This window comes from Athene noctua, chromosome 13 (assembly GCF_965140245.1).
Source record: "Athene noctua chromosome 13, bAthNoc1.hap1.1, whole genome shotgun sequence".
NCBI lineage: Eukaryota > Metazoa > Chordata > Aves > Strigiformes > Strigidae > Athene > Athene noctua.
The window spans coordinates 12,660,168-12,678,726 of record NC_134049.1 but is presented as its reverse complement, the minus strand read 5'-3'; the positions used below and the strand labels follow the sequence as shown (position 1 = coordinate 12,678,726).

The window sequence follows — 18,559 nt, the reverse complement described above, 5'->3', positions numbered from 1 at the left end:
CCCTTCTTTCACTGCTTTTCCCTTCTTTCGCCGCTTTTTTCTTCTTTCACCACTTTTCTTTCCGGGGTGTTGAATCTACACCCACCTTGCAAAACCCTCTCCAAATGAGGCTCCATTTTGCATTAGTAAATAGCTACTTTAGCTACACTAAAAAGTGCCGTATTTTAAATATGTTACCCTTGTGCTTTAGCAAAGCAAGTAATGAAAATAGGTGACCTTTGTAGTTAGAGCTATTAGTGCACAATACAGGGCATAAAAGTCAAATTCTTGAGAGTTCATCAGCCAATGAATGGGCAGACTTCCTCTGTTGATCCCCCTGTTAATCAAGGAGCTGTATCTTTTATAACCAAACTACTGTGGATTGCATATGTTTTAGATGGCAGAACTCTCTGAGGCAGAGACCTTGTCGTATGGTTTTGGCAGTGCCACGTCTGTGCTGGACGGTGTACGTATGGTTTCCAGCGGTGAGACAAAGGGCAGTTTTTGCTTTTAAACTCAACACAGAATAGTGGGCAGACATTAAGTCCTGCGTGGTAATGATATGAGTGCAAGAAAACCACTTTCGCAATCATGGCATCTTGCTGTGGAAATTCTGTGTGCAGCAGCAGCATTACAGCACGATGCTCTTTACCATCGCAGCCTTCTAAAGCTGCGTTATCCCAGGGCTGGGGCTCAGCTGTAGGATCCTCATGGGCTGACTGAAACATGTGGCTTCTCCACATAAAACAAGGGTTTGTGGCTTTATTTCCCTCCCCTCCTCTGAGCAATTATTAAACAATTCTTTTGGCAAAAAAAGAATGTGCACGCGTTTAAAACGCACACTTCAGAACAATACTGTGCAGCTTTAGTGAACCCTGGAAGCTGTCATCCTGCGCTGCTCCCCGTGTGAAACCAGCTGGTGATTGAGCCCAGGCCCTTGTAGATGGTCTTGAAACCAGCTCCAGAAATGGTGGCTCTGGCTGAAAAAACAGATTGAAGATGAAGAACTGATCTGAGCTCACAGGCTGGTGAAAGAGGAGCAGTGAAACCATCCGTCTGTGTCACAAATGTTACATTGCCTGTATTGGGCACCAGTTCTGTGGGAGTTTGTAAGGAACTCCATAGCTTGTTCTTATTTTCCACCAACAGGAATAAAAGGAGATGATCTTTTAAATCCATCTTAATTTTAGGAGAAGCAGCCAGATGGTCGTGGACTGAGTTCCCACTCTGTTGCTGAATGCCTTGGAGGGGCATCCTGCTGACACCGGTCCCGGGCAGGAAAGCCAGCACTGCCTCGTGCTGCCGGCTCCCCTCCCGTTTGGAGCAGGCCAGCCTTCAGCAGCTGCCAACAAAGGCAGGCAGCCTTGCTGCAGAAACAGAGGGAGATCATGCTCCTCACTGAGAGGCTTTCTGCTTTTAATCGCAGGTCCTGGTGCCTGGTGCTTAGCCACAGTGGTTCTTCCTAAGCTTGATGAGGTGAAGGGGTAGTGGGGACACCTGGGATGGACAGTAGCCTTCAAACTGTGCTGAACTATTAACAGGGCTGGCTGGCAGACTGGGGGGACTTCTCATCTGAAAGAAGTCAGCTGAATTCCCATGAAGGCCCTCATCACCTGCAAGCTCAGAGCTGCTGCATGCCCTTTTTGCTAAAGGGCTGTGGGTATTAAATCACTTTATGTATTGGGTATCCTCATTGTGACCCTGCAAAAAGCAGTTAGTGGGCACCATGTTGGAGCACTCATTAAAATCCAAGCCTGGAGGAGAGATGGCTGTGCCATCTGGTTAACACAACAGCGATTCAGCCATCACCTCTGTGCTGTTGCAAACCAAGGCAACACTGGTGAGACGGGAGCAGAGCCGAGCATCGTGCAGCATGTCCACATGGATGCTGCAAGGCCACATGGATGGAATGGTCCCACTCTGGGACATCCATTAAATGTTGGTTTGCTCTGTGTTTCAGACATCCCTGCCAGCATAAGTTGGTGTGCAGCTGCCATCTCCTAGGGACAGGTCACCACCAGTTTGGAAAGGGCTAAGGTTTCAATAGTGTGTCCTGAACAATGTCCCTTGTTCCAGCTGCTTGCCTGGCAGAGGTGCAGCGCAGCAACACCCAGGAGAAACGGCTGTTGTGGCAGCTGGGGGGAGGGCTCGCTAGCAGATCAGAAATCTAATATATTCCCAGCTTTCTGTCAATTTTCATTAGCCAATACGGATGCTGCTGGCAGAGAAGTGGTTTTACCATCGGTTATTAGGAAAGCATAAAGCAAACGGGTTTCTAAATACAGTTATGAAAGATGCTCTGTCACGTTGAGGCTGTTACTGGCACTGCAGGTTCGAAGGGCTGCAGCTCTGACACAAGCAGTTCAGCAGTTGGCCTTGTCTTGGGGATTTTATTCAACATTTCCAGCTCCCCTCTCACCCCTTTCTAAAAGATCTATTCCTGCCATGAGGGATCAGAAACAGCAAGCGTGGCCTGTTGCCATAAAGAAGGGAGCTATGTCCCTCCTCATCTGAAACAGTGCTCCTGAAGTTGGAAGTGCCAGAAGTCTTGAAAATGAATCTGTTTTTTAAAATAGACCCCCACCTTTTTACACCCAGGGAAGAACTGCAGCAGTAGCTATTGTGAGGCCAAATCTTTGCCTAATTAAATTCACAGTAATCTCCTGTGAAGGCTCAGAGAGATTTAGAGCTTTGTGCTGATGTGACTGCTTCAGTACTGTCCTTCAGCCCAGAGCTGTGTCTGTGACATTGTCTCCATATAGAGCACCGACTACCTACTTAGGGGTGGGGTTTCCTGAAACACCTTGCATCAAAAGAAAGCTGTGCTGGTGATGTGGGCAAGGCTGATGAGGCTGGAGATCCACTGGGGCCCATCCTTCCCCCAGGGTTCATGCAGAATCCCGTGTTGGCAGAGAGCTGGTCTGGTGTGTGTTAGAAGATTGCTGCTGTCCCCAGCCAGTCTGGCAGAGAGGCTGCACTACTTCATCTTTATTTCTGGTGTTGGACTGATGTTGAGATGATTCGTGGATGCCTAGGCTGCAGCTAAAGTTTCTCCAAGCAGAGGGTTTCTTGTCCACCCCCCTGTAAGCAGCAGCTTGTGGTGGTAGCTTTGCCAAGTGTTTTGGGACCAAAAAGACCAAAACCATCCATCATGGCTCACAGCTCCTACAAAGCCACTGGATATGGAAAGTAGCTCCCCAGTAGGAATCTTTGAATTCCATGGACAGAAGTATTTCTAAATGATTACATTACTGCCTCTTGAAAACACATGGTGGAAAATCATGCAGCAGCCCAGAAGAGGTCTTGTCTTCTGTAGTCTCTGCTCAGAGGAGACTGCATCCCTCTAACTCCGTTTTCAGCATCCAGAAAACTTTTTTCCAGGGTGTCAGAAACTTTCTGCTCATCATCTCTAAGAAACTACCCTCCAAGGGTCATGTGCTGCTTCTCCGAAATCTTAACACTTTGCATGAGAAAGAGCAGACACAGACTTCCAAGGCTGTAGCTCTTTTTTTCATGGGCCTGTTGAAATTTGTAATGAAAACCAAGTTTTTTTTGTACTCTGCCTGTACTGCAGAGTCTAAAAGTGTGGAGTTGACAACAAGGAAAAGAAATCCCAAGACGCAGTATGTTCGGTGGGCAAGTAATTTGGCATCATCCCTGTGTCTGGCCTTTAAATGAGCAAATCAGCAGCGAGTTACTGTATTCCTGGGTTTGTTTGGATCTATGACAGCAGCAGTCCCTCTCTGCTGGAGAGGGAGAGCTGAATCATTTGCTCCATGGGTCAGAGCCTTAGCTTGAGCAAGGGAGAGCCATGTGCAGAACAGCACTTCGCACTAAAACTCGTAATTTGGAAATTTTGCTAGATACAAATTTTGAGCACACATTCTCAAGCAATAGCAAAAATAATTAGTCATTAGCACCTATGATGTTCTGCTTCTTTAATAGCCATAGTGTAGAACATTTGTTAATATTTAGTGGTGTTTTATTTGGTTTTGTTTCTGTTAGATCAGAACCTTTGGAAGAAACCCCTGCAATTGCATCCAGCTCTCCTAAGGTTTGCACAGTTAAATTGAAATATCCTAAAATGGCACATTCTGTTTTATCTGGTTACTCCTAAGGTACAAAATGCTTTCAGGTTATATTCTGGTTTATGCTTTAAAAATATAAATCTGTGTCTCTAGAGAAGCAGTTTCAGGCTTTATGGAGTGCACAGGGGCACCTGTGTAGTTTATGTGTCAGATATACCCAAGGGTGAAGGATGTTTTACTAAATGGGCAATTATCTTCCTTTGAGAGTGTTATGTGACTGCACTAGTTTTTCTTTTTTTTTACACACCAGATCTGATTCAACTTGTCCCCCTTATCCAAAATAGGGGAGACCTGAAGAAGGAATCCTTGCTTCATGACTAAGAGGAGCCCAGGATCCTGTATCCTCATTTAGACCAGGAGGGTAAAGCTCCATTTAATGCAGGGCCAGGAGGGGGGATGTTCTCCTCTGCTTCGTAGCTAGAAGATCTCCATTCCCAAGTGATGTGGATTGCTCCCACATGCAGGTTTTGGGTAATGAGATAGTCAAGCTCAAGGTCAGAGGTGAAGTACAACCATGCCAGTTTTGAAGAGACATTCATTTTTGTGGGTTTTCTTCTTCCTATTGCCAAGCTGGGAATACTTTAAAGGCTACTTGGTTTGAGAAACTGTAAATGAATAAGTAATTTTTAAGCTCTTCTACTTGCTTAAACAAGAAAGGATTGGGGAGAAGGACAGTTATTTAATTAAACAGCTACTTGGTATTGTTAATAAAAGATTGAACTCCAACAGTAACTCTCCTAATTCAGATTCCTTGGGAATTCAGTGACCTTGAGTTTGCTGTGCTTGAAACTTGCCTTAGATACTTGGCTTGCTTTCTCGAATACTTTGGAGAGGAGAGCGGTGCAGAAGACGCTGCGAGGCTCTTGAGTGAGACAGACGCTGTTTCGCTTAGTATCATATAAGAAGAGGCAATTGTGTTGTACAAAATAAACATCTTGCTCCAGAGCATGCCTGGAGTTATTGCACTCAGAGGTCGCAGTGTATCACAGCTGGATCTGCCTCTGCTTCTCTAGCAATCTACTATGGAAATTTTGAGTACTGAGTTGAGAATGTCCAGCTGATTTTCTTGCCCCTCTTTAATTTTTGAAACAAAGCAAATGCGAATCAGTGGTACATGATGAAATTTGTGTGAGAAGTAACTCGTCTGAGGAATCACATCATTTAATCATGCCCCAGAGCTCAGGGTTTCACTTGCCAGCTGAGAGGGAAGTCTGATCTCCCAGTGCCGAGTGGTGTTTCCTGCATCCTTTCCTGTAGTGGCAGCTGGGGAGGTTACAGGGATGAACAAGTGGCCAAGTTCACTGGAAATGAGTGTTTATGCATGACTTCCCAGTGTTTGTCTCTACCATAATAACTCTGCCCAGGAGTGACTTCAGTCATGTCAGTGGTTAGCTGTGGGATCTCACATAAAGCATCGGGATTTAAAACAGAAAGATCATCGTTAATAAGAACCCTGAACACACGGAGTTGTATCCAGGGAGGTCACTGCAGTCTCTCTTTCCACCATAGGCCAGTCAGCAGTAAACGAAGACCCACTGCTCCTTTCCATTGGGTCTACGTGCAAAATATTTTATCAATTTAGCTATATTGGCTATTTTAAAAACCAGAAAACTAGTGATCTGTTTTGGTTAATCAATCCAAAGTGGCAAAGCTGTGTTAGTGCAGCTACAATTATTTCATGCAGTTACTTGGGATATGGGTGCAAAACATCTTTGATTTCACTTCAGCCAACCAAGAGGAACTTGCCCCTTGCACCACTGCGGCTGCACCTCTGGAAGGAGGAGCAAGGGGGAGATGGGGACGAGCATCCTGTGTAGTTTTGGCAGCAGAGCTGTGGAGCAGGGCAAGGGCTGTCCCGGCACCCGCGTTACTCCTGAAGGAGAACAGCTCTGTACCAGCTGCGGAGAGACCTGCATGCTCATCTCCCCCCAGCTGAGGTGCTCATATGCTAGGTGACATTAGCCATCTTTAGAGCTTTTAATTAGTTTGGCTTTGTATTTAAAGCACATCTTGGGCATTCTGAGACCTGCCACACAACATGTCCTGTCCATGCTTGCATTTCATGAGACTTGTGGGGCTGCGCTTTCTCGGCTATGGTAGTACAATCTGGAGCTGTGAGAGAAAGCCCTTAGGGGCTAATCTGTGGCTGCGGGCCAGTTTCTGCATAAACTGGTCTTATTTTTAAAGTCCATTTTCTCCAGTACACTTTTTTTGGCCTGCAAAAGACTTCTTCATTTAAAATGAAGAACATAACACTCTCTCCTTTCAGTTGGTCTTTTGGACATGAGCCAGTAGTGCCCACAACAGCTGTACCACAGTTTAAACATTCAGTCTCTAATGGTTTGGGGAACATTAGGGTTTTTAAGGCTTCAACAGGTCTAGAGTAAATAGTGGTCAATAAAGAGTAGCTCTTCTTTGTATCCCTACGCTCTCAGTGCTCTGCACTAGAATAAAGCATGCTTAGAATATAATCAGTGCAGAATTAATATCCATGAAAGGTTCTTTTTTTGAAAAGAATCATAGAGAAACCTGTTTCACTAAAAGAAGAGTTTGCAAGAGTTCAACTCACAACAGTCTGGTAACAAGCCTGGGGAAGTTTGCACGTAATGTCTGTTAGAGACGTGCACGTTCTAGGCTTGTGTCACTCCCCACGCGTGTGTTTAATGGCTGCTACATGAGAGGAACAAATAAATTATGGGCATTACTTTCTGTGTCGTCTTCTCCCACCCACCTATTAATGGTGTACACAAGAGGTAATTACGATTTTTTGTCTTCCTTATGGCTTTCCGGTATTGCGTGGAGTCAAAAACCTGTGTGTGCTAATAGGTAATATTGAGCATAATGTTTTGGACTCTGGTGAGGTAGAAACTACGTTAGCAGTGATGGGCGAGTCAGGCATTGGCCTTGTTTGAGATTGAACCCAGTGCAGAGGACTAGCACTGCCTTAATGATTTAAGCAAATTAATGTTGGTGGAGCTGTCAAACTGTTTGGAGGGAACTGCTCATCTCTTTCAAATTTCGTAGATGGGGATGAGAAAATGCAATCCACATGGGGCTCCTTATTGTGAAGGGAAGCCCACGAGCATCACAGCACTTCTGCAGCATTGGGTCAGTGTCTGCAGGTGCCTTGGCCCAGGAAGGGTTAAATTGCTCTTTTGGCTGCTGGCCACTTGGACTTTATTTGCAGCACTTCATGCCATTGTGCAAAAACAGTTTGTAAGTCAATATACTCTCTGTAAGGAATTGTTTAACACCTTCCCGTACCCTTGGGTGTGTTTCTTACCGGTGTGGGTGTACCTAGGTCCAGGCTGGGGTTCGGGGCTGCAGGATGCTGACACATCCCATGCCTGCTGCCTCTTGCTGAGTGCGAGGAGACAAGAGGGACGCTGGAGTAGGAGAGGGGGAGACTTTATAGGAAAAACAATGACAGTGCCAGCCTTGCAAGGCATTCTTCTGAAAAAATAGGGTTATATAAAAGCCTGGCTACTGTGGTGCTTCTCATTAGTTGCACTGCAGGGTTGGCTGGAGTGCAGGGTTTGTTACAGTTGTCACCTTTTTGGCTGGAGCAAGGTGGCCATTAATACATGTTTCAGTTGTAAATTGCTTTGCTTTGAAGCACCAGTAAAGTCTTGCTGAGGTATGTTTTATTTTCAGTTTAGTTTTTGAAGATAGCTAGTTTGTGGAAGAGGCAAACAGTAGTACTAAAAGTTCAGTAGCTAACCAGCCTAGCTAAGAGGTTACCCTGGCATGGCAAGCCAGAGCTTTAAAATACACTTGTTAATTTTATTTGGGGCCATTAGCTAGGAGTTCATATCTTTACTTCCACTGGGAAGTTTCATAACATTTTCCTACCCATCGGTATTCTATTAAAACTTTGTTGTGTAATCTAAAAGCTTTTCTGCTTCTCATGGTTTCCTCCTGCAGCTAATTCAGAATGCCCTAGATGGCAATTTTGGAATAAATGCATTCAGGCTGTATGGTCTTGATTTTGTTTTCTTACAAATTCAAAATGAGATTTGAAGTTAAATCCTATTGTCAATTTTCCTTTAAATAATAGTTGCTGAATGACATGATTTAAGAATTTTTACCTAATGTCACAATACTCCTGGGAAAGCCTGTGCCTATAGTTGTACTGTAGCTAAAATGCCGGTGAACTCTGCTACCATACACATTTAATACTTCTTATCCTAGAGAGAGAGAGAGAGTTGGAGAGGATAAACCAGTGGAGTCAGTAAAAATATATGTGTGGGTCCTGCAGTGTTGAGCTGGTCTTGTTCTTGCTGTGTGAGCTCTCAACTGTAATAAATTGTGCTTACAGGACTGACCATAAGTGCGTAGGATTTGAGGTCTCCTGGAGCCCTTAACAGAAGCATCGAGGTTCAAAGTGGACAAAAAATAAAGTGTTATTAGTAGAGGAAACAAAATAGGGGTACAAATGAAGAACAGGCTTCGGGTGAGTGGAAAAACATGCTTCTCAGGCAAACATGAAATTCATTCAGTCTGGATAACTCTGAGCTGAACATAGGATTAGACCAACTAACCTCTGCCTGTAGCACTCTTTTAAATCTTGCATGACTTCTAAAGGGATATACATCTTGACAGGCAGTTCGTCTGTGGCTTGCCAAGAGGCCATCGCCAAGATGTTCTCCTTTGGCTGCGTTGCTGTACGGGATCTATCTAATAAGAGGCAGGCTCTGGCCTGAATTGCTCACAGACGGCATGAAAGCAGCAGGAGTCACTTGGGGGGGAGTGGGCAAGAAAGTGAACTTGAGCAGGAAAGGAGAAGGGGTGGCGGATTGAAAAAACCCCATTGAACCCATGAAAAAAATTGCCTTTCTTTCTCAGTCCAGCTGAAATTCCTCCCTCTCTCCTTTGAAATGAATTACGTTTGTTCAGATTAAAATCCATATGAGCCGCTTCAGATAAACGCAGCTTGCTCCTGTGCTGACCACAGTGACACGCTGAATTTCAGGTTTCAGTGTGTGCACATCTGGTTTGTTAAGATAGCGGCAATTAAATCCAGGTGTAAGTTTATCCCTTAGATTCAGTGTCTGTCCACAGTAATGGGAAAAATGCAACTGCAGGCCTAATAAAACAAGACTTCGGCTGGGTCTGAGCAGCTGGTAGAAGCATCACTTGCACTGTCTGTTAAAGGGAGGCTTTCTGTGCCTGTGGTTTTCCTTTTAGTGCTCTGTATAATTGCCATCATATTTGAGTCATTCTCAGTTCTGTTCATCTTTTGGATTTTAGCTCTGTGCTAATCTTTATGGCCCTTTTTACGTGTGCTTTATTGACTGTATTACCTATAGCAAATTCTGCTGCCAATAACATAGATTGGATCCTGTTTGGAATGAAGCTGTCGTGTCAGCTCCTCTGGCAGGTTGATGACATCTGTGTTGTGACACAGAAAGAGCCCGTGATCTTTTTAGGTGTCCGTTGTCTAGGCTGGTATATAACTTTAGCCTTGAGGGGTTTTTTTTTCTCTCGGGTTAGTTTTTTTTCAGTTTATTTTCCATGTATCATCCTGGTTTGCACATGCCTTGCATTATATCAGCTCCTGTCTGAGCTACTGGAAACTGTAAAGCTGGTTTGTCTGCTTTTCTTAGGCTGTGGCTTTCCATCAGGCTCGTGAATCTAATCTCAGCTCGCTATCTTCTTGTTTTGAAATGCCATTTTCACTTTAAGGATGCTTTTATTCTAGTGTACATATGCATCCTGCATTACCTGCTTTCTGCAACCACTGCTAGGAATCTCAGGCGCATTTTACTTTCTTTTGACATTTTAAAAGGACGGGGGAACCGTAGCTTTGCATTGCAGCACTTGAATAATGTATTTGGCAACTTGACTAAAACATTCAGCAAGCTGGATTTTTAATGCCTAAACAGCATTTGGGTGTAACGGAAAAGGTGTCGTCACACTTGCTTACTATGTACATGGCATCCTTTTTTATTGTTCTTTTATTATTCTTGTTAAAGCCCCTGGGAAGCAGATGAATAGTAAGAGTTTTGTAGTGAACATTTCATTATTTTTTTTTTTTTTTTCCTGGTGATGCTATGTTGTTGTGAAAAAATGAGCTTACAGTCTACTTACTGCTCAGTTGTTTGGCCGACGGTGATATCTAAAATGGGTTGTAGTAATCCCAAATCCACGGTCGATGTTTCTTTCACCAGTTTACAATGAATAATCCTCTTAATTTCCTTGAATAGCAGCTGGTATTGCTACAACCTGTGCCTAAAACCAAGAACAGTTTATTCGGAAAGCTGCCTGGCCCTGCGAGCGAGGAGTTTTCTCCCTGCGGGAGGTTGCGTGGGCTAACTTTCACAAGGACAGCACTGCCAAGACGCTAACTTCTCCTTTCTCTCTTCTAGATGCAGCAGCTGTTTTATGAAAATTATGAACAGAACAAAAAGGGTTATATCCGAGACCTGAGGAACAGCAAAATACACAGAGCCATAACACTGCACCCCAATAAGAACCCCCCGTACCAGTACAGACTTCACAGCTACATGTTGAGCCGCAAGATAGCAGAGCTGCGCCACCGGACTGTACAGCTGCACCGGGAAATCGTCCTGATGAGCAAATACAGCAATACAGAAATCCACAAAGATGACCTGCAGCTGGGGATGCCACCCTCCTTCATGCGATTCCAGCCCCGCCACCGGGAGGAAATCTTGGAGTGGGAGTTTCTTACAGGAAAGTATTTGTATTCGGGTGCTGACGGGCAGCCCCCTCGGAGAGGAATGGACTCTTCTCAGCGTGAAGCGTTGGATGACATTGTTATGCAGGTCATGGAAATGATCAACGCCAACGCTAAGACCCGGGGGAGGATCATTGATTTCAAGGAAATACAGTACGGCTATCGCAGAGTAAATCCCATGTACGGAGCAGAGTATGTTCTTGACTTGTTGCTTCTCTACAAAAAGCATAAGGGGAAGAAGATGACCGTCCCCGTCAGGAGGCACGCGTACTTGCAGCAGACGTTCAGCAAGATCCAGTTCATGGAGCACGAAGAGATGGACGCCAAAGAGCTGGCCAGCAAAATCAATCAGGATTCTGGATCCTTGTCTTTCCTCTCCAACTCGCTGAAGATGTTTGTTCCCTTCCAGCTCAGCCGATCAAAAGTTGAGAGGAAAGAACTCAAAGACAAGAAGATCAACATCCTGATTCCTCTCTCTGGACGTTTTGACATGTTTGCAAGGTTCATGGGGAATTTTGAAAAGACATGCCTCATTCCAAACCAGAACGTCAAGCTGGTTGTCCTGCTTTTCAATTCCAACTCCAACCCTGACAAAGCGAAGCAGATTGAGTTGATGAGAGATTACCGCTCCAAATACCCCAAGGCTGACATGCAGGTTTTACCAGTGTCGGGGGAGTTCTCGAGGGCACTGGCTCTGGAAGTCGGATCTTCTCAGTTCCAGAACGAGTCTTTACTTTTCTTCTGTGATGTTGACTTAGTGTTTACCACAGAATTCCTCCAGCGGTGTAGAGCCAATACAGTTTTGGGTCAACAAGTATACTTTCCCATCATTTTTAGCCAGTATGATCCAAAGATTGTTTACAGTGGAAAAGTTCCTAGTGACAATCATTTTGCCTTCACCCAGAAAACAGGTTTCTGGAGGAACTATGGCTTTGGTATTACCTGTATTTACAAAGGTGATCTTCTTCGTGCAGGTGGCTTTGATGTCTCCATCCAAGGTTGGGGCCTAGAAGACGTAGACCTGTTTAACAAAGTCATTCAAGCTGGCTTAAAAACTTTCCGAAGCCAAGAAATTGGAGTAGTTCATGTGCATCACCCTGTTTTTTGTGACCCTAATCTTGATCCAAAACAATATAAAATGTGCTTGGGGTCCAAAGCATCAACTTATGGGTCCACGCAACAGCTGGCTGAAATATGGTTTGAAAAAAATGACCCAAATTTTGGGAAAAGCAGCAATACTAATGGCTCAGTGAGGACAGCCTAATGTCCAGCTATGCTGGAAAAGACTTTTTTTTTAATTATCTAATTTATTTTTGGGAAAATGTTTTTTGATAATTCACTTTTAAAAGACCACACAGGATATATTTTAGAAATCATCGTTGTTTTCTTACAAAGCACTCGTTTTGAGAAGAACAAGGCCGTTGGTTTTTTTTTGTTGTTGTGTTTTTGGTTTTGAACAAAACTGTGATCAATATTTGCCTTCAAACAAAAAAATTGTTTAAGAGTTATCTGACCGATCAGCGGAAATCTGACTTGAATTAGAATTTCCTTATGAACAAAAGATTGTTTTCTACCTTTTCCGTTGCTGTCTTCGTTGCTGGGATTCTGTAAATTGGGACCTGAGCGTGCAAGCCAAGTGACAAAACGGTGTATCTAAATGTTTTGTTGTGACGGCTACAGTGCAAAGATTCCGCTTCTTTTGTTAAGGATAGCCATTATTTTTTAAATTGCGTTAGAACAAAACAAATCAGTGTGACGATGATAAGGGTATTAATCACAGATTTTTTTTTCCAAATGGCTGATTATTTCAGTTTAAAAATACACTTCCACTTATTATGGCCAGACGACTTCAAGGGAGGGAAGAAAGTAAGCACAACCTGCTATCCCATTAGTCCTTGTAGAAATTTTTGTCTTATATATTTGGTCCATATATGGACGTAATGTTTTAAGAATCCGTGGTGGGTTCTGTGTATTATCCTCAACCGCTGTCCTGTCTAGAGCTGAGACGATGTGATCAAGAAATGCTGAAGCATGAGGGAGGGGAAGAGGATGGGAATGCGAATCTCTTGCAGCAAAGCGACAGTACATAGCGAACAATTAGAGATCCCTAACGAGAACTTTTAAAAATCTTCTATACTGAGTGTACTGCACCTGATTGCATTGATATTGTTCAGTCGGTTATGTGATGTTAATGGGAACAATTATTACATTTGATTACTAGTTTTGTTTTGGGATTATTTTTTTCTGTATCTGATAGACTGTTAATTTATTTAATATCCATTGTTTTAGGTTCTTGACCTTTCCTTGAATATCTGTTAGTCATTTTAATATTTTATATATATATATATGTGTGTGTAAATATATATATATATATTAGGAATGTATTGCATCTTCTCACTGATAAGGTAGTGTACATCATACTTGCAGTAAATGATCTCCAAAGATTACTTTCTAAAATATTTTTTCATGAATCTTTTTTCCCAAATTTCTTTTGACGTTTTTGGAATGACATCAGTAAGCTTAGGAATTTTTTTGGTATTGTAAGAGGAACTGGGGATGGGGAGGCCGAATACAAGGAAAGTGTGATCCCTGTGAATTAACACCTAGCAAGGTAAGAGAAAAATACACAAAATAAAGTGCCTTAAAGCCAGAAAGGGAGCCCTTTACACTGAGACTTAGACAGTGAATGGACATTGTCATTGGAGCAGATGATCTATTGGGACCTACCTACCTGTAAATATCTTGCTCAGCAGAAACAAAAAATAAAAACCAGCGAACAATATATTTTTCTATTGTATCCTCCAGCACCATTTCTTCTCATTGCTCTCAGTTCCACTTTGCCTACTCTTTGGGAGGTGGAGACTAGTGAAGGAACAGAAAAAATTGATGCATAGGTTGTTGCCATGTTTGAAGGGATCTTATGGAGTAATTGCTATTCCAGTAGAAGAAATAACCATTGTTTACATGTGTATGGAATATGAACTGCAACTAGTGTAGAGTCGATGTCTTATAATGTTCATCGTTTTTTGGTGACAGTCCCAAGGATGTAGGTACTTGGATGGATTCAGTGCATGGAAAATCTTTTTTTTTTTTTTTTTTTTTTTTTTTTTAAGACTTGCTTCTAAGATGCAATAAAGATTTTTTATTTGCAATCGGATCTTCTCATGTCGTCTGCCTCAGTCCGTATCTTTTCAAACAGCGTAAGCACAGCCGCGAAGGTAAAGCGGTTTTGGGAAGTCCAGGTGAAAGGATCTCCCTCTTACAAAGGGTTTTGACCTCTATTTTGTGTTTTGGCCTGGAATAAACTTAATGCCACATACCTTGGCTCCAGGGAAAGGGAAAACAAACCCGTTCATCAGACTCTGGTGCACTCTCCTGCCGCTGCCCGCACTGATGAGCTGTGTGATTCCCTGGGGCAGCTGGTTGTCTCTAACAGGTTTTTAAGTTTTTCCTCGTGAAAAGATTAAAAGTGGTTTTGCTGTCTGAAAGCATCCATAACTATACATTTTAAATGCATATGATGACAAGGCTGAATAATTTCGTAATGTTTTGTGTATTCAAAACCACAGTAAAAATAATTCTTGTGTTGAGCGCTTATTTTTAATAGCTCTGCCAGTCTTATCACGGTCGATTAATATTGGTGTGAGGCTTTTTTATGTAAAAATTAAGTCTCAAAGAATCTTAGGGATTACTGAATTATTTCTTCACACAAGGAAAAGAAAAAAAGTAACAGCAACTAGTATTTGTGGCTGCAGAAAAGAGCTTGAAGAATATGAACCCTAGAGAACTGTACCAAAAGACAGGGGGAAAAAGCCCTGTACTTATACTGTATTATTAACATTTATGATTATGTAGGACTTTTTTTAGCCCATAACAGCCGGTAAAAGCAGAATGCATGTAAATGGAAAAATCCGTTTAATGAAAAGCACCCATCTGGTATTGGGTTTTTTTGTCTCTGTTGCCGCAGTTCTGATTCAGTTACCAAATCTGTCCAACAGCATTAAAAGAAGGTTTTACACCAGGCTTGCAGGCAACTCCTGAGGCCCCACATCTTAATTGACCACATATTTTATGGACTCACAGCTTAAAAGTAATCCATTTTAAAGTTAAATTTCAAAATATAACTGTCTATGATAAATTCTAACCTTATAAAACCCATTTTATACTAAAATAAGTGGTATGTGCTGCCCAGGTTGTAAGGAGCTTGACCAGGTGGAAGTCATTGGCTGACAAGTGCTAGCGCAGCCTCTGACAAAAATCCCTTTTGGGGCTGGAACGTTTCATTTGCAGTTTACTCTGGTTGTTTGGTTCGAAGAGAAGTTTGCTTCATGCCGAGAAGCCAGTTGGTGTTGGAGAACCCAGGAGGGTTTTCCTCCAGTCCATTAAGAAGAAACAAGGTATGAGAAAACGAGATGGTGTCAACCTGAAATTGAAGAACATGGTGACCAAGAGGCATTTGCTGAGGTTTGCTTTATATTGAGATGCTTCTCTTCTGCATTAAAACAATTTAAAATGTGAGACATTTCTTTTCCCTCATTCTTCCAGTGTATGCAGTCTGTGTCAGATGCCGTGCTGTGGGCACGCTCACAGCAATGCAACTCCCACCCAAGCAGAGCTTTGCAGCCCTTCAACACCTTTTCTGGACACCCATGGGTGCCATTTCCATCTTCCTGGGGCTCACGGTAAAAGACGTGGGGTTCTCGCCCACGTTGGCTGCACTCGCCCTGGCCTGTGGCTCGCAGTTGGCAGGTTGGTGGCTCTGGAGGGCTTTGGGGGCCCGTTGTGGCAGCTGAGCTGCGGCAGGGGCCATGTCCCACTAGTGGCTGCTGAGGGACCATGTTCTGAAGCACAGATGGGGTGACCCATCGCCATCCTCACTCACCCTTCAGGTATCATTGCTCCCTGGCTCTGCGTTGCTTGTCGGGGGCTTGGTGTCCCCACACCAGAGCTCCCTGGGGTCTGACAGCAGCTCAGCTTTGGGTGGGTGATCACCCGCAGATGGTGGAGCTGGTGGCCAGGAAGGGCTGAGGTGAACATCATGGGGGACCTGCAAAGGCGCCTAAAGCCAACCTTGGGCCTTCCTCCTGGTAGGGACGTTTGTGGGGTGGATTGGAGAGCCTGGCTGTCCCGTGGGCTGTCGGAGAAACAGTCAGAATTCACTGTGAGCCTCAAGCTGGGGTGTCGAGACCACGCTTGGCTCTTCGTTCATGAACATTCATCAGTTGCTGGAGTTAAACGGCATGTGAAACTTCAGGGGGGGGCACCGAGGGGCAGCGGGATTTATTACCACTGTTTTCTAAAAGCACTTCCCTCCCAGCAGCTCATTTCTTTGCTCAAGGGTCAGTGATGGCAAAAAGAAGCAACAGAGACAGAAAGCGCGGGTCCAGGAAAGGCAGCGCTGTACTTTCAGTGACAGTTGTGCTTGATGCGGCTATTTACAGGTTAAATATTTATATGTAACTTTGCAGAGTCACAGTCCATGGAAGGATTTCAAGTTTTGGTCCTTTAGGCACAGTGGGGTTTTATTGCCCTGAAAAATCAGTGACCAGCTCCAGCCTCCGCGCAGCTTCCCTGGACCTGGCTGTACGGTTCCTTTCAGCAAAATCAGCAAGAAAGTCCCGCTGACCCCAAATCTGCTTAGTCTGAGTTTTTGTTGAAGCTCTAACTTTACATTGCAAATTATTAGCCTAAGTTGTTTCGCATGAATACTTGCTAAAAATACTCTGCTTCCACTGCCAGCCTCACTCAAGAGCTTTTTGGAAAGAAAATCTTTCAGAGGAATTAAAAATGGAGCAGGTTAGCGCCTTGCCTGGGGCAGATGCTTCCAGGTTCCCCCGGGTTGTTCCTCCTCTGCTCTGAGATGTGGTGATGTCTGGGCTGGTGGGACGCTGCCCACCTTAGGACCTATTTTAAACAAATGCTTTTGTACCCAGGTCTGCATGCTCTCAGTGTGAGTTACTGCGCTGACTGGAGCAGATTCAGGGTTTTTTTGGTCCCAGTTGGAGCTCTATGGGGCATGGGCAGCCTTGGAGACATCCTAGACTCCCCAGCCAAGGCCTGTTGAGCTGCAGTGCAGCCGCATCCCAGGAGGTTTCCTTCCCCCACTCTTTTACTGGATTTCACCTGGCTGCGGTTGCCAGAAGCGCTTTTATTCCTCACGTCCAAACTGCTGCTGACGCTTTCCCAGGTGCAAGAAACCCGTCTGCATCCTTTCCAAGCTCCAAAACCCATCTCCCGGCTCTCCTCCAGCCCAGGAATCTCTACCACCTTTTAAATCACATTTATGAGCAAGGTGAAAAAAATTGAATTAACATCAAAAAAATAACAGACTGAATACTGGGCTGGCTGTATTTACTTTCACACTTTAATTCAATAAAAACCTCAACTTTAATTGACCTGAATCAGCTCCAACATTTCCAGTGTGCTGGGCTTGAGTGTCTTAGAAATTGGGGGTCCCCACTGTGCAGCTGAGGGTGTTGGGAGGACTTTGTCATGGTCCTGCTACACCCCTCGCCCGCTGTTTTAGAAAAAAAAAAAGACAAAAAAACCCAAACAATACCTTTGTGCTCTATTGACTTTTTAATAAAGGGATCATACTAAGGGCACAGTTTAAAGTAATTCCACGATAAAACAAACTTCCAGAGCAAACACGCTGCGATATGGGGCAGATAAAGGCTGTTTGCTTCCCTGGTGTTGGCTCTGCGGCCAGCGGTTCAGGCTGTTCAGAAATGAAAGATGATGGAGCCGGGGTGGCTCGGGGTAGAACTTTGATGGCGCTGGGGAAAGCCGAATTGCCAAATTGCCACAGACGTGCAGCCTCGAGGGGCGGGTGTGTGTCCTGGCTGGCTGCCCACTGCCAAAACCCACTCTTTTGTGGTTCCCCTGATGCTGAGCACCTGCCGCAGGTGATCTCATCCCCATCCCCAACCCCATCCCTGGCATCATCCTCATCTTCATCCCAATCCCCACCCTTATCCCCACCCTCCCCAGATCTCATCCAGGCTGCATCCTCCCCCCCCTCCCCACGCAGCAAAGGTAATTAATGTCCAAATGCAGATGGTGGTTGGAACTGTGAGTCTCAGTGGGAATGACTTTTTTTTTTAAAAAAAATTCAATATTTTTTAATTGCTTTTTCTCCGAGCAGCTGTGAGCTGTGTCAGGCGCCTGTGCAGGAGCTGCCTCAGCCCTTGGTGCAGTGGGACCTTTGGGGTTAGGGGGTTCTCCCTGCGTTTGTTTTGGGAGGCAGGAGGGTAGCAGGGGTGGATACGTGCTGCCCTTGGACGTGGCAGCAGCAGTGCTTGAGCACCTCCCAGGACTGGCCCTGCTGCCTGCCACAGCTCCCCTGGGGAATTTCTCTGCTCCTGGGTTCATGTGAAGCTCTCAGAGCAGTTTCTGGGCAAAGCTGAGCTGCTTTTCACACCGCTATTGTTTTCCACCGCCTTGTGGGCTGTGGCAGAGCTGACTAATGTCTGCTGCTGCCTCCTCCATCAGAAACCAAGTAGAAAAGAGGAGCTGGGCCGTATTTACATAAGAAGACCAGGCAGGTTTATGTATTTGGGAAAATTTGGCACAATTTTAAAAGTCCTGTTCTCGCATGGGGCCCTGCTTGCTACAGCCATAAGGGGCAGGCCATCAGTGTGGTGGCAATCAAAGGGAAACCCCCTTTCCCAGAGGTCAGCCCAACAAGTCCCCAGAGGAAGGTTTATTTGGTCTGGAAGACCACGCTGAAGTGTTTAATAGGGCGGAAACCAGCCCAAATTGCTGTTGATGCAATAACCAGACTCTGGGGTGACGG

At 44.5% G+C, this 18,559-nt stretch overlaps 1 protein-coding gene across 1 annotated transcript in view; it reads left to right on the top strand.

Moving 5' to 3' along the window:
* Nucleotides 1-15,270, top strand: part of CHSY1 (chondroitin sulfate synthase 1) — an 80,044-nt gene extending 64,774 nt beyond the window's left edge. Inside the window, exon 3 of the mRNA XM_074917202.1 lies at nt 10,436-15,270. Coding sequence (XP_074773303.1) covers nt 10,436-12,028 — 1,593 coding nt within the window. The 3' untranslated portion in view covers nt 12,029-15,270. The remainder of the gene's footprint in view (nt 1-10,435) is intronic.
* Nucleotides 15,271-18,559: the final 3,289 nt, after the last annotated feature.